The sequence below is a fragment of the Convolutriloba macropyga genome, chromosome 4 (assembly GCF_964194025.1).
Source record: "Convolutriloba macropyga chromosome 4, txConMacr16.3, whole genome shotgun sequence".
Classification (NCBI taxonomy): domain Eukaryota; kingdom Metazoa; phylum Xenacoelomorpha; order Acoela; family Convolutidae; genus Convolutriloba; species Convolutriloba macropyga.
The window spans coordinates 69,472,386-69,500,235 of NC_134471.1; the positions used below are offsets into that span (position 1 = coordinate 69,472,386).

The 27,850-nt window shown below is 37.5% G+C and overlaps 2 protein-coding genes across 2 annotated transcripts in view; one reads left to right on the forward strand and one right to left on the reverse strand.

The window, feature by feature from the left end:
* Nucleotides 1-11,654, reverse strand: part of LOC142337859 (ATP-binding cassette sub-family E member 1-like) — a 29,675-nt gene extending 18,021 nt beyond the window's left edge. Inside the window, exons 1-6 of the mRNA XM_075387453.1 lie at nt 11,526-11,654; nt 11,367-11,452; nt 11,206-11,303; nt 4,492-4,609; nt 2,163-2,412; nt 1,388-1,810 (exon numbers count right to left, since the gene is read on the reverse strand). Coding sequence (XP_075243568.1) covers nt 1,388-1,810; nt 2,163-2,412; nt 4,492-4,609; nt 11,206-11,303; nt 11,367-11,452; nt 11,526-11,652 — 1,102 coding nt within the window. The 5' untranslated portion in view covers nt 11,653-11,654. The remainder of the gene's footprint in view (nt 1-1,387; nt 1,811-2,162; nt 2,413-4,491; nt 4,610-11,205; nt 11,304-11,366; nt 11,453-11,525) is intronic.
* The window catches only part of LOC142337861 (uncharacterized), a 96,667-nt gene that overhangs the window by 1,386 nt on the left and 67,431 nt on the right, over nt 1-27,850 (forward strand). The gene's annotated exons all lie outside the window — the stretch shown is intronic.

Genomic DNA, 27,850 nt, shown 5'->3' on the forward strand with positions numbered 1-27,850 from the left:
TCAAAATCCGTATAAGTTTGCTGCCTCTATTAGCTGCTCTCAAATAACCTTCATTTAGAGTGACACACAACCATTTGACCTTATCTCTTTGAATTAAAGTAAATAAAAGTCAATTTCAAATTAAGGAAGTCATTTTTGAGAGTGAAGTCAGTCAAGTGTGACCAAAAATTTAATCACGCGAATGAACAAAAAAAACTCGCTCCACTAAGAGCAAAAAATGACGTCACACACGCGCTTCAGTTGAAATTGCATGAACGAATGAACAAAAAGCAGATTTGAAGTGGTTGTGACGTCAAATGGTCGTAACAAGAATCGCGACGACGAAATAAAAAACCAAGAGAAGGCCAATAATAGCCCCAGCTATAGCTGTGCGGCTATTAAAAACAGACCGAAGGAGAAATATCTTCTCGTTTAAATTATTGCTGAGATGTTAATGTTGATATTGAATGTATAAACTTTTGCTGATTCTATTAGCTGCTCTAAAATGACCTTGAATTAGAGCGACACACTTTCAGCTGACCTCATCCTTGAATTAAAGTAAAGAGGTCATTTTGAGAAAAAGGATAGACATTTTTGAGGGTTGAGGTTAATCATATGTGACCAAAAAATAAAACAAACACATCAGATGCCAAAAAAATAACCGTCGTTGATTCCCATTATCCCATCAATTTTTTAATCCATCCTGCAAATAGACTTACTCCTGTTTCAAAATAAAAGGATAGAGGTGCTGGTATCAAAAACAAAGAGGATTGGAAATAGTGACTCAACATCATTGAAACAAAGTTCAAGTAGCGGGCATCTAAAAATGTGTTCTATGAATTTATCCTATTTTACTTGTTATTCCCGTTTTTCGGTATTGACTCTGGATTAAATTGGCAGATAAAAAATCGCAGATTAAAAAGACCACAGGACTAATACAATTACCACAACTTCGTTTGAGAGCAATTAATCACAGAAATGAACACACAAACTTGACCCATTAAAAGTGAAAATTCACACTATGCACTCAAATCACTCAAAATTGCGTTCATAAAATTGTGTTCGAGAAATACTTAAGTGTTATAAAAAATTATTATCTCAACAGAAGCGAAATTCTAAATATCTTTTTCACAAAAAATTTTTAATACTCAAGGGCTTTCGATTGATTACACTCATGTCTTCATCCAATTGATATTTACGGAGGTGACAAGTGAAAAAACAAAAAAGCATAGCTAGCATATATTTCTTTATTACATGAGGTCGGAACAATAATAACAGATGCTTTCATTGCATCCAGTAAAAAAACAGAATCCTCTTAAGTTTGCTAATTGAATCGCGCGTAAAAAGAACTCAGATCCTAAATATAAGGTCTCGCTATTCTACACCATATCTAAATACAAACGCCAACCTTTCATTCGTTTCATCATAGTCCCATAATGGTATCTTCTCATCTGTTTCAAATCTCCATCTCTCTCTGCAGTCTCACTGATTTTGAACTGTAGCGACGCCTCTCTAAACCTCAAATTCTCCGTCGGCACAAAACCGTCCAAGAACACATTGATACCTTCTCGAACTGAAAATGGCAACGTTACCACACCGTATGCTCCCGGATGACCATACAAGACACAGATGAAATCAGACAGGTAGTCCAGCACACTCAAATCGTGCTCCACTACGATGACGTATTTGTGGTCCTCAAGAACGGCTCTGATGGCAGAGGCAGCCTTGAGACGTTGTTTCACATCCAAGTAACTGGAGGGTTCGTCAAACATAAATATATCTGCCTTTTGGATGCAGACAACAGCAATTGCGAATCTCTGCAACTCCCCTCCTGAAAAAAACTACCTGTCTTGATTCAAAATATCCCATTGCATAACATTAAAACCTAAATCTGCAGGTTTGAAGCCTCTGTTAGCAAAAGTTTGCAAGATTTCAGTTAAATTCAACGGATCAACTTTTCGCTGTCTCAGAATTTTTTGCGCCCGAAATTGGTGCAAAGGTTCAAATTATTTACGCCACGACGCAAGGCCTTGTGACATTGTTATCTTATTCTACTTATTATACCCCCCAATATTTTAGGGGACGGTGTTCATTTTTACAACTCTGCAAGCAGTATCGTCTTGTTAACTCGAAAATTGGGCTGAGACTGGTATACCAGATGCTAAAAATAACTATAATCAAACCTGAGAGATCCATAATATTGTGATCCATAACGTGGTTCAACTCCAGCTGTGTGGCAAACTCCTTCAGTCTGTTTGTCTCATCCTTCCTGTCCAACAGAGTCTTCACAGTTCCCTTGGCAGCCTTCGGAATCTGGTCCACGTATTGAGGCTTGATGATGGCCTTCAAGTCGTCTTCCAAGATGCGAGTGAAGTAAGTCTGCAGCTCGGATCCTCTGAAGTGGTGCAGGATTCCTGCCCAGTCCGGAGGTGACTAAAATGAAAAAAAAACAATAATCATGACTCACTGAATACTCAAGAACAAAGTTTTTTTTCATTAGCATGTGTGAACGAATCATAACATGATTTTCATCTCATAATAGCTTGTATAGCTTAGTAAAAGGTGGGATTAATCGTTAATAGTTTTTATATATATCATTATTAAAGTTAAACTAAAAACCACAGCCATATTATAATAGTGTTGTTCGTCACAGCATACTACAACTATAGGACTTTCTATAACTACAATCTTTCCGTTGTTTAAGAGGCAGATCCATTCGTTGAAAACTTTACGTGAGAAGATTTGACTCCGAAAAACTTGTATCTTTAATAAAATTGCAATCACAGCATAAATTAAAACAAATAATCTTGCAGGTTTCGACAACTTGATTTTTAAAAAAAATCCGGAAAGTCGCCCCAAGCTGACGTAAAACAATTGAAAGCGTTCTATATCATCAAACATAACCGACTAAGGTCGGCCGATTGCTCTCAAACGACCTGCGACCGGTTGGCTTTGTCAGTAGTAGCCACGGTTTAGTGAGGCTAGCTTTAGCTTGATTCGACTCTGCAACTTTTGGTTTTCTAGCCTTGTTAGAAAATAATTCAAATAGAAAAAAATCTGATAATTTAAAAAATTGCAAAATATTGCAAAATTTAAAGTTTCCAGATTTCGCAGCGAAAAAAATGTTCAAAACAATTTTTCGTCACTGGAGTTCTGTCAAGTAGCCCATATGCAAGACTAAAAAAAAGTTTCGCTGGCCAGTAATGATCACTGAACTCAGCAAAGGACAAAAATATTCAAAAAAATTGAAAACAATCGCAAATTTTAACAAAAGCCTGCTTAAATTCAAGATAATAAAATCTTACCAATTTATTGTCTCAAGAGACTATCGAGTATCCCAATTTCAAGCTCTAAATACTTTCACTGGCTCATAAAGATCCATAAACTTGGAACATGATATTTTCAAAAATTTAAAAAATTTAAATTTTATCAAAATATTGATAAAGCTGGAGTCATTAAAATAATGATAACCATTCCATTAAATCTACAAACAATGAAACAGCTTACTATCAAACCTTGGAGGAAAAATTCGAATTCGAAAAGATTCAAAAAATCTGAAATTGCAAAAATTTTAAAAAAAAAACTGCTTAAATTTGTGATAAATTGTTTTTTCAATCTTGAAAAACATTCCATTACATCTAGAAACTATGCGGTAAACTATTATCAACTCTAGACGAGGTTATGTGGCTCTTGAGGATGGAGAAACCTAAAAAATCATTTAAAAAATTTCAAAAAACTTGAAAAAGTGAGTTTTATCAAAAAATTGCTAAAATTTGTGATATTAAGAAGTTGAAAACTATTCCATGGCATATGAAAATTTTTCAGCAACTTATCCATTACCTTTAAGGGGGGTTTTCTGGCCCCTGCGTCTGGAATGACGTAAATAATGAAAAATAAATGTCAAAAAAATTGAAATTGCACGTTTTGTCAAAAAAATGCTAAAATGTTGAAACCATTCCACTTCCTTCAGAAAATATGCAGTAACCTACTCTCAAACCCTAGAGGAGGTTCCCTGACACCTAGGGCTGATAAAAATGACAAAAAATTCAAAAAGCTTGAAAAAAATTGTTAAAATTAGTATAAAATTGCGTGTTTTAGCGAGCGGTTGTTCGTCGGTAGCTAGTCACGGGGGGTTGCACCGGGGGCTGATGGGGGTGCAACAGTGGGGTGTGGGGGGGGGGGGGGGGGGGGGGGGTTGGGGCAATACTGTGGGTTCAACAGTGGGGGTGTCTTCATTTTCTAAGAACCGCCCTTCACACTATACGTATAAGTCTCCAAAACAGTTTGAGCTGGAACAGCTGAAAGGCTCCAAGAGCATTTAATGCCCGCTGGGCGCTACCTTTTTATACCGTTTTTGAGGACGAAAAGTCAAAAGCGTCAGACGAAAAATCGGTCAAGCAAAAAATTGCATAAAAAAGACCGACAGGACTAATATAATTGCTACAAACTTCGTTTGAGAGCAATTAAACAAAATAAAAAGGTGAAATTCTTCCACCTATGCAAATAAATTACGTCATATTTTCCCAAGTTTGGCTTCTGCTTTCCTGCCAGAATTTTTAGCGCAGTTGACTTCCCAATACCGTTTGTGCCCACCAAACCCAAAACTTCTCCAGCACGAGGAACCGGTAACCTGAAATAAAAAGTGACTTGTTGCGCTCATTTCAACAGACTCAATATCGACAAATAACGTCGGCTGAATTGCGCTAAAAAATGCGGGATGAATTCCATTTTAGCTAAGTTAAAACAAGGGGACACTACACTCACTAGGTGTCTCAAATAACTCAAATCTCACTAGGTGACATTCAATATAATATACCTCCGCACCCCAGCTTAGTGTTCATAACGCATAGCCCCTTCCTCCTCCTAATCCTCCCATTGTTGTAAACAAACAATGTGATGAGACTATAATGGAAAAGATCTGATTTTAAATGAAATTTAAAACCAATCTCAGTGCAATCAAACCCGCCACCCATTAGCTCGTGCAACAAAGTCCAGTAGATTGAATTAAACGCGAGTGATTTCTAAACGATCTCGCCAGCAAACATAACCGACCAAACGTCGGAAGAATTGCTCTCGAACGACTAGTGGGAGCTCTAATCAATTGCAGCCTGCTTCAGTCGGGGGGAGAGGGCGAGCCTAAATGAGACTAAGAAGTTCTATAGTGGGCTTCAAATAACCACATAAGAGGTTAACATATACCACTATTAGGATTTAAAGTAAAAAATGGCACCAGTTTCTGCGCACTTTTCAGTTGACTTTTAGTATTAAATTGACGCCAATTGAGTTCAGCTGCTTGAAATTGTGATTGAGAGAGAATTTTAGATCACGCGAAACGCAAAAAGTCAAGGGCGTAAAAGTCACTCGAAAAGTCGAAATTGTCCAGCGAAAATTTTGCATAAAAAAGACACACGTTTACAATAATTGCTATGAACTTCGTTCAAGAGCAATTAATAACAAGCGAGAGAAAAGATGCCGACAAGATTGAAGAGAGATAAACATCTGACAAGATTGAAGAGAGAGCAAAAGCTTTCAAAAAAAATCTGCTCTAAAACAGCGGTATTTGAAAAACTTAAACATCGAACCCGAAAAAATCTTGGGTTATAAAAGATACCAACTAACGTCGGGCGAAATGCTTTCAAACAACAAATAAACATTACTAGTTTGGTGAGGGAAGAGGTATCAGGCAGAGGGTGGCATCCAAATCACATACAATTGCCCTTTACACCATAAACTTGTGTCAGTCGGAGTTCCGTGGGGGTGGGGGGTCTGAAAGAATTGATTTTCATACCCTGTATTTTACTACTCAGTCGTTTCAGTCAATCCCTACTTGCAGAGTAGCGGGTAAGGCACGTAGACAGCTAATCAGCAACTTAAGGTTCCGGGCTTGACCAATTTATCTCGACCAACAGGACCAATAAAATTGCATGACTCATTAAGACCATCTCCAAATCCACAAGAAATCTTTTGTTGCGAGCCAATCAACGTTTAAAAATTGAGGCTGAGGTGACAGATAGAGAATAGAGGTAAAATGTAAAGTCATGTTGCTAGACGCTTCTTCCACTTCACGAATAACAAAATGAAGAAACGACATAAAACCGGCTAATGTCGGAAAAATCACTCTTAGAAGACTTACGAGGTTTTAAGCGCAGGTAGGGTAGCCTGACTGGGTTACAGGAAGGGGCAGCAAAGTGCGCGGGGGCAGTAATGTGCATTAGGGCAAACCCAGGTGGTCTATAAATGAGTATCCAAATCACCTTAAATTTCTCTTTCTAACTTTCAAAACTTATTTGCAGAGATTTTATTAATCAGCTGGCAGCAGATTTGCAGTCTCATAAGATAACAGAGCGAAAAAGATTTCACTTCCATTAATTGCTGAGATGCAATATTTTGATCGGAAAACCCCGGGTACGATTTCGTCGGTAACTAAAACTTTGAAGCAGAGACACTAGTTTGAAAGCTTGAAATTAGACTTACATAAGTGAAAGTCTAATTTTTGTCCTAAACTTAGTGCCCTGCGAGACACTAAGTTTATGGCAAAAAAGACTCACTTCTTTAAGTCTAAGTTCAATCTTTGAAACTCAGCAATCTACCTTCTTTTGATACTTGAATCAAACCGCTATAAATAGTTGGCTCCCGGGTCAACGATCATACAACTTTCTTTGATTTCGTACTAGGTCATATATGAATTGCAATAAAGATATCATTTGCAATCCACATTTGATTCTTTGTGTGCGCTAAAAGAATAACTTTGTGGTTTAAACGTATTCAGAAAACGAATTTGACGTAATATGCAATTTTTTCTTGATTAATTTTTTTTTATAAATGAGCATTCATATGTATAAACTGGCTTCAGAGTATGTCAAAGATTTTGTTATCTGTTTGGACTTACTCATTATTATTATTAATTGATATTGTACGTTAGGGTCTTTTGGCGGATCACAATGTGATGCCGGGGTATCATATAGGTGATGCCCTACCGAATAAAAACAAAAGAAACATAAATGGTTAAAGCTTTTTAATAAATAGATGTATGATTCTTGGTATTCGTACTAGGATCATATATGGTTTCTTGGTAATCATAAAAGGATCATATATGATTTCTTTGGTTTCATACAAGGATCGTACTAATAAATCAAGTATGGACAGTAAGATATCATATATGATCCTTGTATGAAATCAAAGAAACTTCAACCCGGGCTGCTTCGCTATTGGAGACGCTTGATTTATTTCAACTACTGTACAGTTTTAAGAAAAATTAAACACTCGCGTGCACATTTTAAAATGCCGAAAATCTGCAGTGCCAGAAGTTCCTACTTTGCAAGAAGTTGACTTCCATCATTTTGAAACGTTTTTCGTGTTTTAAGCAGCGTTACGCGACTCTGCTAGTCAATTTGAAATTGTGAATACATATCGCGAACCGCTTCGCGGTTCTCGATAAACACCAGGAGTTCTCATTTACTTCAAGCAGAATCAAGTAACTATTACTTGCTTCACTGATCTGCAAAATTGTACTCTTCAGAAACTCAACACATCCGTACCCTTTGGTTCTCTAAAAACGTTAGAACAAAATCCTAGTTCAACGCCCTCTACAACAAGCGCTCTCGTGTCAGGGCACCAAATCCCTCGGGCGACTACGATTTTGTTAATGTTGCTTCTATTGTTGCTCTCAAATAATATTCAATTAGAGTAAAAGAAAATAAGTTGACATTATCTCCCATAAATGACGTAAAGAAAGGTCAATATGATAGTGAGGTGTAACCAAAAACTCAATCCAGTGAGTGAACGAAGAACTCGATCCAATATGAGTGAAAAATGACGTTACGAACACAATTCAGTTGAAATTGCATGAATGAAGAAACAAACATAACCGACCAACGTCTCGCGAACTACTCTCAAACGACGGCCGAGCAGTTGGTTTTCTCATTAGCGAGCTCAGGTTTAGTGAGGCTAGTCTTAGCCTAATTGAAAGGTCGCGACGTAAGCGCAGCGGAGTTTGATGGGGGAGGCAACGGTTTGGGATCTTTGGCTGCACGGGGCCAAGTCCTTATGGCCTGAACGTTGCGCGCGGTGGATATTGAGAGTGTCCTGTGAGGCGGGGCTGATGTGGGAAAGGTGTGAAGTGGAGAGAGGGTGGAGGTGTGGGGGTCAAACTCTAAAAACCGCCCTTCACACCACAAGTATAAGTACCCAAAAAAGTTTCTGTGAATAGCATACTTGGAGACTGAAAGGCTCTAAATGAACCTAATACCCACTGCGCACTACCTCTTTATCTCGTTTGTGATGACGAAAAGTCAAATGAGTCCGATGAAAAATCGGTCAAGCGAAAAATCGCATAAAAACGAACGACTAATATAATTGCTAAACTTTGTTTGAGAGCAATTCAAAATTTCTTACTTTTCATAATGACTTCTTAATATTCTTATTATAAGTGTAGTTTAAGTGTATTAATGGTTTGGTGAGGCTAGCTTTAGCTTGATTCGACTCTGCAATTTTCATTTTCTAGTCATGCTAGTAAATGAATCAAATAGAAAATTTGTATTTCAAAAATTTGCAAAACACTGCAAAATTTAAAAGGAAAGTTTCCAGATTTCGCCGTAAAATAGGTTGAAAACCAATTTTTGTCTCCTCAGTTTTGTTAATTAACCATCTGCAAATTTTAAAAAATCTTGCTAATACTCGCGATATTAATATCTTCACAGCCATTTCATCGTCTCCAAAGACTATCCAGTATCCCTAATTAAAGTTTCACTTTAAGTTTCACTGGCTCATAAAGATCCATAATTTTGGAACATCCTAATAATTTTCCGAAAATTTAAAAAAAATCAAATTTTATCAAAAAATTGCTAAAACTCGAGTAATTAAAATATTGATAATCATTCTATTAACTCAAGAAACTATACCACAGCTTGTTATCAAACCTTGGAGGTCCCTGGGCCCGCGTGCCGGAAAAAATTTAAAAAATCAAAAAAATTCAAAAACCTTGAAATTGCAATTCTTTAAGAAAAATATTCGATTACTCCTGGAAAGTTATTACTAGGGAAACCTAAAATGACAAAAAATTTCAAAAACTTGAAAATTTCAGTTATTAAAAATTACTAAAGTTTGTGATATTAAAAAGTTTTGATTAAAAACTCTTCCATGGCCCATAAAAAATTGTGTAACTTATTATCAAACCTTTAAGGAGGTCTTCTGGACCCTGATTCTGAAAAAACTTTGAAAATGAGAAAAAAGACAGAAAAACAGTTAGGGGGCAACAGCGCGGTGGGAGGTTGGGGTAAACAGTGGGGGGTCTTCAACCTCTAAGAACCGCCCTTAACACCATAAGTATAAGTCTCCAAGGCAGTCTGTGAATCGCATACTTGGAGACTAGTGATCTGAAAGATTCTAAGAGAACTTAATGGCCACTGGGCGCTACCTGTTTGTCCAATTTTTGAGGACGAAAAGTCAAATGAGTCAGACGAAAAATTCCATTAAAAAGATCAACATAATTGCTACAAACTTTGTTTGAGACCTTTTAAAAATTCATAAAAATTAAAAGGACTTCTTAATATTTTTAACATAAGTGTCAGTCTCCTTTCCTATTGCATATCCGCAATTACGTTCATTATAAAAGATGCTATAAACACCAAACAAATTTGAATGCTCTAAGGTTTTGTGTATTTGTAACTATACAGAAAATTTTAACATTTCAGAATTTTAGAGAAGTTTCTCTAACTTCTTTACAAAAACATTTGCCTCAGTTGTCTGCATAACATGGCGACACCTATATGGCAGAAAAACAACCAAGCAGTGATTTACTATTTGTAATATCAATGGCCTTTTCGAAGCCACTGTCAAACATTCAAACTATCACACAAAAAAGTAATCGAAAACGAATTCCGCGTGAAGTACTTCGCTCCGATTTTTTAAAAGAACGAACTAAATGCAGAAAATATGTGACAGCAAAATTATAACTGAGGTATGATTTACTGTAGTATCCTATTATCTGTAAGGGATTTAAAGGCCACAACCACAAAAGTATGAAAAAGAAATCGGAAGAAAAAATGTCTCAATCTTTTTAAAATATTAAAAAGCATCATCCTGTTTTGTTTTCACTTAGGCCTGAAAAACCACAAAAAATGACAGAAATTGTCAAAAAACAAAAATTGTGAAAATTGGTATAATTTTGCGTGTTTTTGTTTGGAGTACCAAAATAAATAGCTTTTCAAATGGTCATAAAAAGTGCTGATGTCTTGCAAACTTTAAGCAGCCTCAAATTTAGAGTGGGCCAACAAAAAACTAGAAAAATAACGAAAAAACACGAAATTGCAACAATTAGAGCTCAAAAACTCTTAAAATGACCTTTTAACCTTAAACTACGGCCTTCCCAGTAACTTCACCACACTAAGCACCTGAAGGACTACTACACGCGGCTAAGGGCCTCTAATGAAATTTAATGCTCGCTGGGCGCGAACTGTTTATCCCGTTTTTGAGGACGAAAAGTCTAATGGGTCTGACGAAAAATCGGTCAAGCGAAAAATTGCATTAAAAGGACCAACAGGACTACGTTTGAGAGCAATTAACAAACATAGGCAACCAACGTCTGGCGAATCGCTCTCAAACCACTGGCGAGCCTTTGGTTTCGTCAGTAGGTAGCGACGGATTAAGGAGCTCAGCTTAAGCTCAATTGAAAGCTTAAGCGATGGGGGTAGCTTTGGGAGGACTGGACGAGAAGGGGCTCCAAATCGCCAGGGGGACGAGGGGAGTATTGTGGGGAGTGAGTGGGGGGGGGGGGGGGGGTTGAGGGTGGCCAAACTGTGCTAGAAACATTAGTGGGCCCAGAAATGGGTAACCCAATTGTTACTCAGATGGTTGGAGAAAACTGCTCTCAAATTAGAACTTTTTGGTAACGGTTGCTGAGTTAGCTTGCTAACAACTTCCATCGCCTGTGATGCAGTTTGCAGATCAATTTCTCGTGCGACACTTTATCAAAGGCTTTTGAAAAGTGTGTACAGAGATTGGTATTTAACTATATCGTCAGTAATCGGGAACTGCAGATCAAGTGTCAAATCTACCTTATGGACTACCTAATCATCTCCTATTGCTAGTTCCTCTAGAAAAACTTAAAGTGTACCAATTCACACAAGGTTTTTAACCAAGAAACTAAACAAATTTTCTCGGTTACAAGGTGCACAATAATTACGCATAATGGTTGCCCCAGATTTTAATTAAACAAAACCTACGTACCGATGTAGCTTGAAAGAGTTAGCTCCATATCGATGAGTCGTTTCTTTTTCCAAATTTGTCGGCAAATTGATAATTTGAATAGCTTCAAATGGACATTTCTAAAAAATGAAAATTGGAGGTTACTTACTGGAAAGCAGCTCAGAAAATGCATCAGAAAATACCTTTGGACAAATGCCGCATCCAATACACAACTCTTCTGATATAGTGGCAATCTTAGAAGCAGGTGTAACTTCTATGCACATTTTTCCTAAACAAAACTCAATTTAAATGTGTTCAATGATTGGAAATACTACAATAGAAATTGAATTCGATTATCGAACCTGATCGCACAATTGGACAAGACTTTTTGCATTCTTGTCGGCATTTCTTGGGCTTACATTTGTCCTTACTGACAATGGCAACTCGTGTCAGGTCTGCTTGACCTTGGTTTGACATTTTGGCGGCCATAATCTCTGAAATAATCCGAAGTAGAAAACAAAAAAGATCTATCAATCGCACGACCATAAACAGTACTAGTTATTTGTACACGAATATGGAATAAGTCATAATGACTTCCATCGATCTATAGTACTTTTCGTCCAAACACTACAAACTAGACTAGAAGAAATAATTGATCTTTATTGTTAGAACAGTCATAACAAACGCCGAGCGGAATTCTTATCAATCAATATTGAAATAACTTGAATTCAATAAAGGTCAACAATAACAGAACGGTGCTAACATCATTCGAGGTCAAACAAAAAGAGCAAAATCAAAGCAACTGATCGTAAAGACGAAAATTCAAAGTGCACTGTGTGCTGTTGGAATGAAAAATGAGCACCACGTCTGCTAATGAAATGAATAAATTACCAGTCAGTTTCTGGAGGTCAAAGTTTGGTATGAAACAGTATACATATAAGTTCACGTTAGGTTTCAAATTAGGTTTATATGTACAGTTTTATGGGTTGACTTCGGCATTAAATGCACAGGGTGAAGACTCCTCCTTGTAAGAGCGTTGTCCTCTGTGGCCTCTTATACAAAGGATTGTGCTTCTAAGTAGGGCGAAGCTCAGGGATGTTCTGATGAAATTTATGACGTTAGGATACGTGTCTTTCGTCTTTTCAGCAATTCTTGATGCAAGTCGTTTTATAACTATTGTGGAGCCGGGGCCGCTTCCTCCTGTGGTCGAGAAGATCAGAGGGATAAAAGAGCTATGCTCAACTTCAACAATTCTGTCCAGGTATTTGGTTTTCTTCGTCGTTTCGTGGAACTTGTAGCTCTCTTTGATTCCAATACGTCTGTTTGTTGGAGCAAACGGGTTGAAGACTTTAACATCATAGTATGATTTCTCAAAGCGAGAACCCCATAGGCCTTTAGCTGAGATATCTAATCGTGCTTCCTCGTCCTTGCAGGTTGCGGGTTTTTTTTTGCGGGTTTCAATCAATAGGTTGCGGGTTTCAATCAATATAGTTTTTTTTTCAAATCTAGCAGTCTTCAATAAAGCAGACAACTTTGCGGCAGTAATAACAATTAAACTTTATTTCTCAGAGTCTTACTGCAGGCAGCACATGATTTTTTTGTCAGTGGCAGCCTTGCTTTGTGCTGTATTTTTATTTCGTTTTGTGACATTTTGCATTGTTCAAACGAACATTAATAGACGAGATACTTATTTACATTATCCTTATGGATCCCGTGGAATAAAGAATGGTTCCCTAAATTATTTGCTAGAGAAACCACGACAGCGACCACCACGATTTGGACCAGACGAAAAACACTCTATAATGCTAGTGTTGCCTTTGTTGTTGTTCTTTGCTGTACTTTTCGTATAACACTTTTTCTATGAGTAGATTCTGCAAGTTGTTCAGGGCTTTCGTCTCGATGTGCGTTTTGTCGTGTTCCTTCAAATACTTAACTCCCTTCAGTTGTTTCCGAATACTGCAGAACTTCCACTCGACTTTGACTCGTTCCGTAAGGCTTTGTTAACAGAGTCAGCTCTCGAGCAATCACGTTCTCGGATTCCTATTACTAAGACTCTTTTTCTCTTGCAGTAACGAAGTTGGTTAAATCTATAAGGTCGTTTGCAGCTTTACCAGGGGATACAGTCGAAGGCAACTCTTGATCAAAAATATTGTTTCCTTCAATAAATATAGCAATCAACTCATATTTGCCTATTTCGAGAACAAACTTGTAGGCGTCTAGAATCCTCCCACCTGGCACCGAGAGCACGTTCAAATTTCCACAGTGCAGATCTCGAGCCTGAGAATCGGCTAGAAGTAACCTCTGTGAAAATTTTATCACAATTAGGACAAGCTTAATGCATAAACGGGTCATGTCATGCCCATTATAAGTAGCGCTCAGCTGCTTGGATGCCAAAAAAGCAACATCATCAACATCGAGCTTTTCAGTCGGAGCCGGCCATTACCAGCCACAACTGTCACGAATAAGAGCTCTCCATTGCGGCCAGTGCATAGCAACTTCTTTGGCAATGGTGAACCAATCTTCATTCCACTTTTTGTGAGACATCCTTGGTGGCTTGAGGTGTTGTTTCAATTCTTTGCATACGCTTCTCCAGTTGGTTTTTACACCACCGGGTGGTCTCTTCCCCACCATCGATGTTCGTGTAACTCTGGGCTGCTTGGCCTTTGCGGGACTTCTTTTCTCGGGCTAGATTGCCGTTTAGTTGGATCGAGCTCCCCAGATATGTGAAATGTTCAACCAAATTGAGTTCTCTGAGAAGGGGCTAAAACAGAGCCTTGGGAAACTCAAGATTTAATGTCAAATGAACGCGATGTCACGCTCTACACTCTAACTTGGCTCCGTTTGTCTGTGTACAACGAGCGTAGAACACAAATCACTTTGTCGGGAAGGCCAAGGCTTGCAGCAATCTTCCATATGCAGTTGCAGTTAACGCTGTTGAAGTCTGCTTTTGAACGCCACAGATGTGAGGCAGTGAAACTGGTTTCCGTGCTCGAGAATTTGTCTATGGGAGAAAATTTGTTCCCTGCAACTAACACCGCGTTTGAAGCCTGGCTGATTCTTGCGTGCAAGGGCTAAAAGGCTGGTTCAAATCATTTGGGGCTCACTATTTCAAGCACCTTATACGCAATGTTTAGGAGGGAGATGCCCCGATAGTTGGAGCAAAGGGCCTTGTCTCCATTCTTGTGCAAAGTTACAATGTTGTCTTGCCAATCCTTGGGAATGTCTGTGTCAGTCCCTATCTTCCCGAACCAAGCCGAGAGAAGTGGTGCGAGCTCGTCAGCTGCAAACTTAAAGAACTCGGGTTGCAGCTGGTCGGTGGCAGAACTTTCGCCTAATTTCAGGGCTTTGAGCGAAAGGGTAACCTCTCAATTATTGGGGGCGGAATCTTCGATATTGGCAAGGACATCCGAGACTGGCGGGTCGATACCTCCTGAGTTGTTGACAGGATTGTTCAGGAGTGACTCAAAATAAGCTGCCCATGATTCGATCATGTCATTAAGTCTGCGATGGGTTGGCGTTGAGATTCTTCTACAATTCGTTACATGTGGAACGTTTGCCAGAGAATGTTCTGATAGTCTTCTAGACAAGGCGGGTGTTGCCGTCTTCATCAACCATCTGAATTTCATCGGCTACTCTGCTTAAGTACGCAACTTCGTCGGTGCGGACACTCTTCCTGACTGTTTTTTGGCCTTTTTCATCATCTTCTTCGAGCGGCATTTGGCCTTCCTGGCTATGATGGCTAGAGACTCGAGTGATAGCCAGGGCATATGGGCTCCTCCCTTCGTTGGTAGGGATCTCGATGCAGATGCTGAAATCGCATTGCGGACTGAGGACCATGCCGTCTCAGTAATGAGGTCATCCACCGATGTTGGGAGAGGCAAGCGGAGAGAGTCCCTGTACTCGTCAAGGGCAGCTGGGATCTGAAAAGTAGCCATGTCGAGGTTGTTCTGGCGGATCGTCTTGGAGTAGGTTTTCAGATTGGAACGGGTCTTGGCCAAGAGCACCTTGTTATGTGAGTTGAGGACAGTGCTGTGCCGTGTGGACGCGACATCAAAGACTGAGGAACGCCACCGTTTTTGAGCAAGATATAGTCAATCTGAATCTTTGTCCAGTGATAGTTGGACAGCCAGGTGATCAGTGCACGCGGGTTTTTCTCGACGGTTGTGTTGCAGACAAGGAGCCCTCAAGCTAGGGCCATCTGGCCTGTCGGTCACCGGTATCATATCCGCTCCCCAGAGTGAAACTTCCTAGGGCTTTTTTCTTGGGTGGTAGGGGGCACCTATCCTGGCGTTCCAGTCTTCGGCTAACAGCAGAAAGCTTTTTTGGGAGCGAGTCTAAGAGATTGTTGAGATGCATGTGGAAGGTCTCCTTGTCGCATGAGTCAGCGTCGTCCGTGGGCCTGTAGGCGGAAAAAATGAGATGAGGAATGGTTTTGAAGAGATTTTCAAATGGCTTCAGCTGGCACCGAAGGGGCACCAAGGCATCAAACAATTGGCTAGTTTAAGCTGAATGGCAATGACAACACCATGAAGGCCACATTTTTCTTCACCTGAGGTTAATATTTTGTATGAGATCACAGCCTTTGATTCTTGCATGACGCATGCATCGTCTTGTGGTAAACGGGTCGCTTGGAGGCAGGGAAATGTCGCACCGCGGTAGCAGAGTCTGTCGGCGAGCAAGAATTTGCATTCAGGCTGAAAACCTGTGAAGACATTTCATTTGCGAGTGTTCTTGTCTTTTTTGCAGGTGTAGTCATTAAGGACCGGTTCGTTGATTTTAACTGTTTGCCCACTGCAGCGTGGGTGGGCATCCCAGTTCCCACTGGTCTTTTAGTTTTATTGCAAAAATCTTTATTTCGGGATGCCATTGTTGTATCTTGGCTGCTTTGACAGGAGTCACCACTTCCAAACTGAGCTTTGGGCAAGGGATCAGGCCTCGGTGAATGCATTTAGTGTCCCAGCTGGATGCAGGTTGTCAAGTGGGCACTGCTAGGAGGTATGCATTTATCCACTCCCCCCCCCCCACCCTTCCCCATAAAAAAACAAAAGGCCATTTTTTGTAAATTTTCAAAGGACAGTAACAAAAAGGTACTAAACGACAAATCCATTTACTATGACCGTCAGAAATTTTTTTAAAAATTTGCCAATTTGCTTGCATATCGAAATGCCCACTTCCCTCTAATTTTTGGTTACTTTTGAACGGACATCAGGACGTGGACTTGAAAACAGTGTATAACAGTGTATATACTATAGAGAGAGAACGCTATATTTTTGTATATCTGTGTGATAAACTCATTGTTGTGATAAACTAATCAAATAGAGAAGGCTTGAACGTTGGTTCGAGATACAAAGAAAAAACCTAAGCTGCGGAGGACAATGGGAGTTACGATGGGTTGAATAGCACTGTTGATGGCTGTGACGGGAATGGGTGCGTTGTCTGGTCGAGGACCTGGACCCCAAAACGCATATCCGAGAACTTCCTGGCCCAACCATTGCTTTGCGGATTTTTTGGTGTTCACAACAAGATAAACAAGAAAAAACCAGTCAAGCGCGTGCCCAGGTACTGGAGGGTCAAGCAAAATTTGAGACAGAAGGCGAGAAAAAAAGAGGATTGTTGGGTCGGATGAAGGAGGTAGCAACGAGGAACAAAACAAGGAATTGATCAAGGTGTCAAGTTATTGTGGGGTAAAGTTGAAAAGGGACAACATGAGTGTATGTCATCCGCTCCATTCCAAAAATGGCGGTCAGCGAAATCTGACTGCTCATTTTGTTTGAAATAGAACTGATGCGGAAAAAGAAAAACCTGAAATGTCTATCAGCAAAAATTTATATCAATGAGGATGAGACACCATTGCAGTCGAGAATACTGTTTCCCTTTCACAGAGATCCAGCCATCAAATCTGCACACTCGGTGGATAAAAACATTATTATATTTCATGCCAATGATTCGAAAACTGTGCTAAACACATTGAATTAATTTCAAAGAGCGTATTCCAGAATTGTTGAAAGTGCTTGAAATCAGGTGAACAATCATCTTCAGTAAGGGGTCCTTCTCACTCCTGTCAAATCACTCATTGCACTGATTGCAAAAGAAATTATATTTTGACAGATTACACTTTTTCCGTGTCAACAATCGCTATTTAAATAAACAATTTGATAAACTTCAATATTACGCAACCAACAACTCCAAAAACCTATCATTTGTCTGCGGTTGGAACTCATTTCAAATTTGCTAAATCCACTTTTTTCAACATATGTCGCGTTAGCAAACATCAGAGCACTGGTATATATATATATATATATATATATATATATATAAATATATATATATATATATATATATATATATATATATATATCTATACATGATTCTATTAAAGTTTAAGTAATTGGCACATAGTTGTGAGAACATTTAATGCCTGAAATGCAGGACTGTTTTGAAAATTTTTTTCTCTTGGCTGTGTATACAATTCGCTATCCAAGTCATAAGTGAAATTCATTGTGGAACTTGATACGTTTCTGGAAGAATTTTCTGAAAATATTGATTGCTTATTCTTAGTCGTTGATAATAACATCAATCTACTCAAGCAAGACAGCCCAACTAAAAAGTACACAATTGTTCTCATAAATCACGGTGAGAAACGACCTGGATCTGTGGGAGATCATTTAGTCTGATTGATCAAATAATATGTAAGAGATATATGGTTATGAGTACCAAAGTTATTCAAATTATTATAACCGATCACTACGCTATATCCATCACTACGCACTATGAAGTTTGCAACAATCGACCGAGCGTGCAAAAAAACGCATTATTGTTCTCCACAAAGAAACTGATCATAGCAGAAGGTTGCTTGATCTCGAAAAGCAGCTGATGTGCCAAATGTTGACATGGATCTTTCAATAAGGTTCTTGTGTCTGTCATCCAGAGTTTCTGTTTAGTTAAAAACCAAAAAAGCCAGTATTACAACAAACTGGTCTCTCCTACAATTTCATTAAAAGGCAATATCTTGCGAGACATCAACGCAATAACCGGTAACCGGGTAGGGAGCAAACAAATCTCACATCGAATCAGAGGTGGTGCTACTCTTGATGATTGTGAGACCTTAGCTGACTTTTTCAATGAGTGTTTCACAAAAATTTGTGGCAATAATCTGGAACAACTTGATCAGACTGCAAGGAAAATTAATTTTCACAAGCCGTAAAGTCAATGTTCCTTTTTTCCGGTGCGTGAGGAAGAGGTAGAGAAAGCAGTGCCCGCACTTAATATTAATGAATCCACTGGCCTGTATAGTATCTCTGTGAAATAACTGAAATTTATGCTTCCGGCGATGTTGCAATACTTAACTGCACTTATAAACAGTTCATTTTCCCAAAGAAGTTTTCCAGATTGTCTCAAGAAGGCACGCATAACTCCGCCTATTCAAAAAAAGTTCATCGGTTGAGGTGAACAATTATCAATCAGTATCAATCTTGCCTTTTGGTTAGCAAAGTCTTTGAACGAGCAATTTGTATAGTTTTATGAACAAACATTTTAATCAAAACTATTCAGTTATCGCACTAGTTGTAGTAAAATATTCGAAATTACTGAGATAGTTGAGAAACTACGATTTAACAAGTCAACCAAACAATTTTGTGTTTTCGTTGACTTTGTATCTGCTAAAATCATTCGATACTGCTAATCGTGATTTCAAGATTGAAAACCTGAAAAATAATTGCGTGAGAGGAGTCACTTTGAGTTGGATATGCAGTTGTGTCCTGAACCGGCGACAGACTGTGTTCATCGTAGAAATTTTTTCAGACTTCAAAGTAATCAGGAGCAGTGTGCCTCAAGGGTCAATACTCGTTCTTTGCCTTTTTCTTATATAAACAAACGACTTCTTTATTAGTTGCAAAAATGTTGTATACTTTTATATACAACACTTATGTACCCTGCAGAAACTCTGGATGACAGATACATTGGTTCTAAACTTGTTTGCCTGCAAAATTGGATTACCTGTGATCATTTAAATTTAAATGTCAAAAAATCTGAACTCATGGAATTCTGTGAACCACTAATAGATATCAAGGTTCAAAATGAAAGATAGAAAAAATCAGATTCTCTGAAGTACCTGGGCATTCATTTAGACATAAACCGTTCTTTCGAAGTCCGTGTTGATAAGGTTGTAAAACGCTGGTCAAAGCATGTGTTTGATGTCTCAAAAATGAGGGAATTTTGTTAGTAGAACCTTTCTCATTCTTTTTTTACCGTTCTTTTATCCAATCAAAAATTTGATTTGGTCATCTAGTCTATGGATGTACAACATCTTCTAATTTACGTAGTATCTATATGATGCATAGAAAACTGCTTAAGTTGATATGTTTCAAAAAAACAGAGAGAAACTGTATCCTTCATTTTCTCAGAATCTACTGTCTTCAGCGTATACAATTTATACATTGCAGAATTATTGAAATTTTTTTTGAAATCGGTCGGCGTTAAGCTGCCTACTTGGTATCTGAACAGCCTTTATTAGCGTGATTTGAAAAACTACTTTACTACAAAGAGCGTCGCATCTCATCTCTTCAAGAAACCACGCCTGAAAAACCCTCAGATAAAAATACGTTGAGAGAATGCGTTCTGTTGAATTACATGATTGGTATTGGTTTCATTGCTGATACTGTTTGCTGAGACGTAACATCATAAAAACGTTCAATAGATCATTTCAGTGTTTGTTTATAAAAAAGATATTATTTGAAACCCTGTTCTGTTTTAGTATGACTTGAGATTTTGTTAATTCTTTCTGTTTTTCTTTCTTTCTTTCTTTCTTTCTCTCTTTCTTTCCTTTATATTAGCCTCATCTGTTGTGGGGCTTCTATTTTCCGTGGCACTTTTGCCCAGAGGAGGTCCCGTTTGGTGCTTTGGTATTTCTTTTAGAATGCACAAGGTAATATATATCATCAGAACACATATAATTTCTTCTTCTTCTAGAGTAGGACTAGTAGTCTTAGTTGAAAATTCTGCGTATCCCTTACAGCCACGCGTGTTTTGCACCCTCGTCTGTTAGAGCATACACATTACCATTTTCCGTGGATTGCAATTTGCACATCTAAATAAAATACGCCATATGCTTTTGTCATAGTCCTTGAAAGAGGTTATCATATAGTGCAAGTTAATTGTTGATATTGTACTTTTGAAGAGTCTGTCGCCAGCGTTAAGATATTTAGTTATGATTTTAAGAAGAAAATTTAATTTTTAGAAGAAGTTGTCATCTGATGTTGGCAACCTGTTTGTTTCCAAATTTGACGTCTGTGCAGTTTCGTTTCATTATCAGAAAGTTCAGAAAAAATTCAATTTTTGCAGTAAACCTGCTTTGATTTTTCACAAGAACACCAACAAATAATGCTTTTCTATAGAAAAACACAAAAGGAGTTGCTCGAGTTCTTTTAGTCTACAAACATAACAACAACCTTTTTCGAAAATCCATTTTGATGCCCTCATTTGCACCCTTTCAAAGGTTTGCATATAGATTTGGCTTGGATTCCAGTAAATGTGTGTGATAATTGGCACAACGTAGATTTTGTACGCGTTTAGCTTGTTTACTTTGAAGCATAGTTTTAAATCATTTCTTTTGATGAGGTAAAAGATTTTGTAGCTTTGCCGGCTAGTAATTCACAGTTCTCATTCGAATTTATGTTTGCTGTTATCAAGATTAACAAGTCTTTTTGGGTTGATACAGAACTCAACATTTCTCCATTTCAATAGCATTGACGCTTTTCCTTCATATTAAGCAAGGTGCAATTTTTTGCTTTAAGTTTCATGCAATTACTTTAACAGCATTTTTCATTCTGGTTTGAAGCATGATCCAGACTTGTTTAGTTTCCTAAAGCACTTTAAAATTGTCCGCAAATCCCTAGCACTGAATGCGTGGAAGCACATTTGGCAAGTCGTTATTATATTTGAGGACCATTATAGGCCCATGGATTGAGCCCTGCGTTTCACAATTTGTGACATTTTAAAGTTGTCAATCATTGTCATCATCGCCAAAAAATTGTTTTCGCTCAAACAAGTAGGATGACAACAACTTTAGCAAACTTCCGTTTCCGCCAATTGAACATTTTTTAAATTTTTATTTTAGTTCAACGACTGGCACCGTGTCGAATGTTTTCGAAAAATTATAGAAAAGAAATGTTAATAATCGTAGTCAGGGTTTCCTTTGTCAAGTTGTCCGTAAATAGCGTTGAGAAAAATGAGTAATTGAGCGTTGGAGACCAAGTTTTCTGATGCCATTTTGATCCTCAAAGGATTGGTGACTATATTGTTCGTAAATGCGTTCAATGATAAGCGTAAACGTTTTATGTAGGAAAACATAGTTTTTGTTCAAGTTCAGCTGTTACAGGTCATTCGAAGCAAAAATCACGCCCTTTGCTAGTTTCTTGAGTAGGAACTATTGTTGACTCGGAATGAAAAAAATTAAATAGGTCAATTCGCTCAAAGCAGATAAAATTTAGCCAACATTTTTTATCCAGTAGTGATGAGAAGTTATTCTTGCGCGCCAAATCTTTTTAAGAAATAAAATATCAACATTTTCAGCCCAATTTGAACAAAAACATATTTAGCAACCTTTACTGGACCTTAATAAAAAGAACAAATGTACGTAGAGATTGATTTGCATATGTGGTCACTACAATGACCTCTGTAATTGGACCTCAATTTATGGACCTCAATGCGGACCCCAATGCGGTGCTAAACCCAGGGCTTCTCACTAAAAACCTCTGCTACCAACAGCCATAAAAGTGAGCTTTCAAACAGTGTGCTGCTTCAATCATAAGAAGTAGGCATCGCTCTAACAATAACGTGGAATATGATATCTTTCCTGGTATGATATAAAAATAACCGTATGAGGTTAAATTAAACGAGACACGAAAATAAAAACAAAATGACAAAGAAAGTTGGTAAGAAATATCACTAAGAGGTACTCAGTGTCAGCTAAGAATGCTCTGAACGTGTGAGTGTACGTTTATAACAAAGATTTAATAAAAAAAACTTCGGGTTTCATTGTCTATTAAACGTATATAACGTATACAAAAAGATGTACTATTAAAAACTTGAACTTCAACTTCAAAGATTTTGTTTAAATTTTAAATTTTTACCTGATTTATGGCTGAAACAATTTTGACAGGAGTACAGAAAACAAAACCAACATTTGGTTACACAAAGCTAGGGCTTCGGGCATATCAACGAATCTGACATATCTTTGTTGACTTGGTTAATTTACCACGAATATAGAACCGAAATTAGGTACTGACCAAATTGGGGATTAAAATCATTCATTGGACACCAAACCTACCTTCAGAGCTAATCACTCTATTTAGCCTTCTTTTTTAAAGCAATTCTTCTGCCACATTAATCTACCTAATAATATCACTTCTAACATTGTCTATTAAAAATACCAGGCTCAATTAACTAAAGATATAAAATGTTTCGCTCGGGCAGCTGCTACTGTGGTGACAGAGATGGGATTTAATTTTCAAGTTAATTCTTTGACCGTGAAAACCAAATTTTTCATTACATGTTTTTTGTTATTGCGACAAACCTATTGCCCTCTTCATTAGAAAAAAGTGTGCCACTCACACAAAAACCAAATAATTTCTACCTTTCCAGTTCATGTTTTTTGAACGTCTTACTATACGAAAACTTTGCAAAAGTTTAAATATCAGTTTTCATCGTTCATAATTTTCTCTGCTTTTTAAGCCTAAATATATTGTTTACTTCTCGCGCCGCATTATTTGTCAGAATTTTAATGCCCGATTGATGGTCTTGAAGCACTCTTTGCCTCCAGCAGCATCAGAGTGCGTCACTAGGCTCATTTTGTGGTACTGTTTCTTAATAAGATCTTTTGAAGCAGAACTTTTTTTAAAAAAAATCTCATAGAACGTAGCAGGCCAATTCATAAAACTTTTGTTTCAGAAAAATTGAGAATAGAACAATGGAATCAAATGAACGGCCATTTCTTCCAGAACATCGTTTAATGGACTGTTACTATACTTTTATCTGGCAGTGCTGGCCATTTGTGCTTCTCCTGCACCTTGTATCAAATTATCAGGTTACAATTTTGGCAATATCCTATCAACAAAGATCTGTTCTCTGGGTGACTGTGTAAAGTGTGATAACAGAATTCGAGTATCGAAAACAGTAGAAAAAGGTATTTTGATATATGCTAGAGTTCAGCCAGAGAAAAAATTCAAATTCTGCTTGTTTGAAGTGACGTATACAGTGTCTGCATTTAAGAAGGCAATGGATATGCAGATGTCGTTTTCGTTACAAAGATTTCAAGACTACTAAAGTCAATTTACACTTAAGCGAAGAAACTTGAAGAAACAATTAGCAGAACAACAATTTTGCCATACCAGTTTTTGGAGATAGGACTATTTAAGTCAATAGGTTGGTAACGGAAAAAAATCATGGCAGGCGAGCAAAATCACTTATGTCGAGGAGCATGGTCAGAGACTCAGAACGAAATGGGCGCGAAACCGCTATGTAACTTTGAGTTACAAAGCGGTTAAACTTTGAGGACTTTGATCCACTAGATTAAATTTTGAGGATCCACTAGATTTGAACCTATTAAACTTTGAGGATCCACTAGATTTCTAGAAAACCATTTTCAAAAAAACCTATCTTGAAGATGACGTAGTAAACTCTTTTTTGTGAAAAATTAAAGCAAACAAACATGTCAAACGATCAAACACTTCAATAAGGAGGACCGTGCAAAAATTTTGTTAAGGTCAAGACCACAATTATCAGCGAAAAAATTAGACAAAAAACATATATGACGATTTTGCATTGAATAATTTAGCGGAAACAGCAATAAGTTTCTGTGGACAGCAGCTGAAATTAGCCGGAGTCCCAGTTGTTTTTACTCCAAAAAACGATCAGAACTTTTAAACTTTGAAACGTTTTTTTCAAACGTTATTGACCCCTTTAACTTCGAACTACTCGAAGAGAGGAAAATTTTCCATTGTGAAATTGAACGACTGCCAATTCAAACAAGGGTCGAAATATCAAAAAACTTTCTGAGTCCTTCAGTAACGTTCTACAAGAAAAAAAATCACGTTGAAAGAGCACGATCCGTTTTATATGTTCATAAATGTTTCATGATGGTAGCAAAAAAAACTGAGCTTCTTTTCTGCACAGAGGAAGTTCCTTTGTTAATAGAGGTTCAGAATTTTACTTATAATAGATATATGGACCCTCTTAAAAAAATTTCTTATCATGATTATACAACCTGCAAGCAACCCGCAGTACCCAAATGTCGCCAAAATAGAAGACGGCAGTTTTCAGAAATATGGAGAAACACTGAAGAATATAGGTCGTGAAATATATCAGTGACCGATGAATAGTAACTTGAAAGTAGTTAATCAAAATCTACATCTAGCCTTTTTTCAACATCAGACTTTAAACAGAGACAAATTGCTCCAACATTTTGCCACAATAGTAAAGAACTTATCAGTCAGGAAACATTCCGAGACTCCGAAAAAAATACGGTCATAAAAACTTTATTCACTGGAACGACTGGTTTCATCACAAATGTTTCCTAGCAAATGAATTAACACTTTTTTTGATTTGAAAAACCAAAAGCTTATACAATTAGTAAAATCCGAAGAACCTTACTGTGTCAGTCGTAACATTCTACGTCATTTTTCAAGTTTTAAAAAATTTTCCTAAAGTTCATCTATTTATGATTAGCTTTTAATGGATTGTCTTGGCAACAAATAATTCGGAATCATGAACCCGTAACGGGCACACGTATGTATAATCAACTACTCAGAGAAATTAATGAATGCCAATAGCAAAAGAAATTGGTTGAAGTGAAACGGTCTCTGAAAGAATCATTTGTGTAAAAAATTGTAGTCTTGAGATCAAGACTAAAAAATGGAAACATCTCGAGATCGAGACCAACAAAAGAAAAACAATTTTTTTTGTTGAAGACCAAAAAAATGTAGTCTGTAACTTTCTGAGTCCTTCAGTAACGTTCTTCAAGAAAAAAAAATAACGTTGAAAGAGCAGGATCCGTTTTATATGTTCATAAATGTTTCAAGATGGTAGCAAAAAAACTGAACTTCTTTTTTGCACAAGGAAGCTCCTTTGTTATTAGAGGGTCAGAATTTTACTTATGATAGATATGTGGACCCTCTTAAAAAAAATTTCTTATCATGATTATACAACCTGCAAGCAATCCGCAGTACCCAAATGTCGCCAAAATAGAAGACGGCAGTTTTCAGAAATATGGAGATACACTGAAGAATATAGGTCGTGAAATATATCAGTCACCGATGAATACTAACTTGAAAGTAGTTGATCAAAATCTACATCTAGCCTTTTTTCAACATCAGACTTTAAACAGAGACAAATTGCTCCAACATTTTGCCACAATAGTAAAGAACTTATCAGTCAGGAAGCATTCCGAGATTCCGAAAAAAATACGGTCATAAAAACTTTATTCACTGCAACGACTGGTTTCATCAGGAATTTTTCCTAGCAAATGAATTAAAACTTTTTTGGATTTGAAAAACCAAAAGCTTATACATTTAGTAAAATCCGAAGAACCTTACTGTGTCAGTCGTAACATTCTACGTTTTTTTTCAAATTTTAAAAAATTTTCCTAAAGTTGAAGTATTTATGATTAGCTTTGAATGGAGTGTCTTCGCAACAACTAATTCGAAATCATGACCCCGTAACGAGCACACGTATGTATGATCAACTACTCAGAGAAATTAATGAATGCCAATAACAAAAGAAATTGATTGAAGTGAAAGGGTCTCTGAAAGAATCATTTGTTTAAAAAATTGTAGTCTTGAGATGAAGACTAAAAAACGGAAACGTATCGAGATCCAGACCAACATAAGAAAAAGAAAATTTTGTGAGTTGAAGACCAAAAAAATGTAGTCTGGAACTTATGACCAAAAAATGGAAACGTCTGGAGGTTGAGTACAAAAGGAGAAAAAAAATTTCTGGAGTTCACAACCATAAAAGTAAAATTCTTCAGTTCAACACTGAAGACACCGAGAAAATTTAGTGGTTTTTGTTCAATATAACAGGCAACCAGATCCCACGATTCGGTGCATATGTGTACTATATACCAGAATTGTGGAAAACTGTTCCGGCGATATCGCGGGAGTGTACCGAGTGGAGTCTTGCTTTTCACGGAGCCTGAAGGAGACTACGCTTCAACTTCTGACATCCGCCGATATTTAACCCTGAGCTCTGCAGACTTAAGTTGAATAGTGAAATTAATGCGCTCATTTAAAGGAATTGAAGGGTACAAAATCTTTACTTCAAAAAGATCTCGTCGAGCTTCGAAAAAACTGGATCACCGTTGCGACAAGGCCAAAATGGCAACAAAAGAAGCATCGGACAAATAGAGTGCCAAGTTTGTGGCGCTTAGACATAATTAAAAATGCTGAACAGCATTCCATCAACTTATTGAGATAAGAATCGACCAATTAAAAAAGTTATTGCCGCTAAAAAGGGGCGAAGCCACCAAGAAAATTGAGAAGGCGAAAGACCAATTAATGTCAAAGCTACTGCAGCTGAGAAACTACAACCGATACATGACCAGCGGATGTCGAAGAAACTATACTGTGCTTGATCGACAAAAAATTCTCTTAAAAACAAGAAAAACTGCGGAGAATTGTCTGTTCGCGTTTCGGGAAAAAACAATATGACTCGGCCTGCTATGCTATATGAAATTTGTTTGTGAAAAGTTCTGCTTCAAAAGATCAGATCAAGAAATACTACCACATATTGAGCCTGTTGATGCACCCTGATGCTGGTGGAGACAAAAAGTTCTTCAAGAACATCAATAGGGCATAAAAAATTCTGACAAATGATGCTGCGCGAGAAACGTACAACATATTTGGGCTTTACGAGGCAGAAAAAGTTGTTAATGATGAAAAACAATAATTATGGTTTTCATATGAAGGTACAATCTTTTTGTTTAGTTAGAAATTCAAATAACAACAGGTGTGAACGAAAATATTGTTTTGATTGAGTATTACATTCTATCCTTGTTAACAAAGGAGCAGCGTGAGTGTCAGATGTTTATAGAACATATGTATTAAAAACTTTGAATTTCATGGTCAAATATTCAGTTTAAGTTTTAATTTAATACCTGATTTTTGGTTGATACAATTTTGATAGAAGTAAAGAATACAGAAAGAAGTTTAATTACACACAGCTCGGCCTTCGAGCAATATCAACAAAACTGACAAATTTTTGTTGACTTGGTTTTTCACCACGATGGTAGAACCGATATTGTGTACGGACTAAAGTGAGGATTAATTTCATTCATTGAAGATCAAGCCTACCATCAGAGCTAACCACTCCACTGAACCTTCATTTATATAAACAAATTTTTATTCCACATTAAACTACTTGTTAAATTATTTTCTAACTATTTATTTTGAACAATTACCAAGCTCAATTAATTAAAGATATATAATATTGCGCACGGGCGTCTGCTATAAAGAGATGATTAAATGAGGTGCATTCAATTTTAGCGCAGAATCTTCGTTAAAGAACTTCTGGATCTTTTCTGTTTGCGCCCTCCCGTCCCCCAGCAAATCACTATGTTACAGTATAGCATATGCGACTTGGGGTGAAATAAAATGCACCCACAAAGCTGGCCGAGTGTAGCGAACCAACCCAAAAG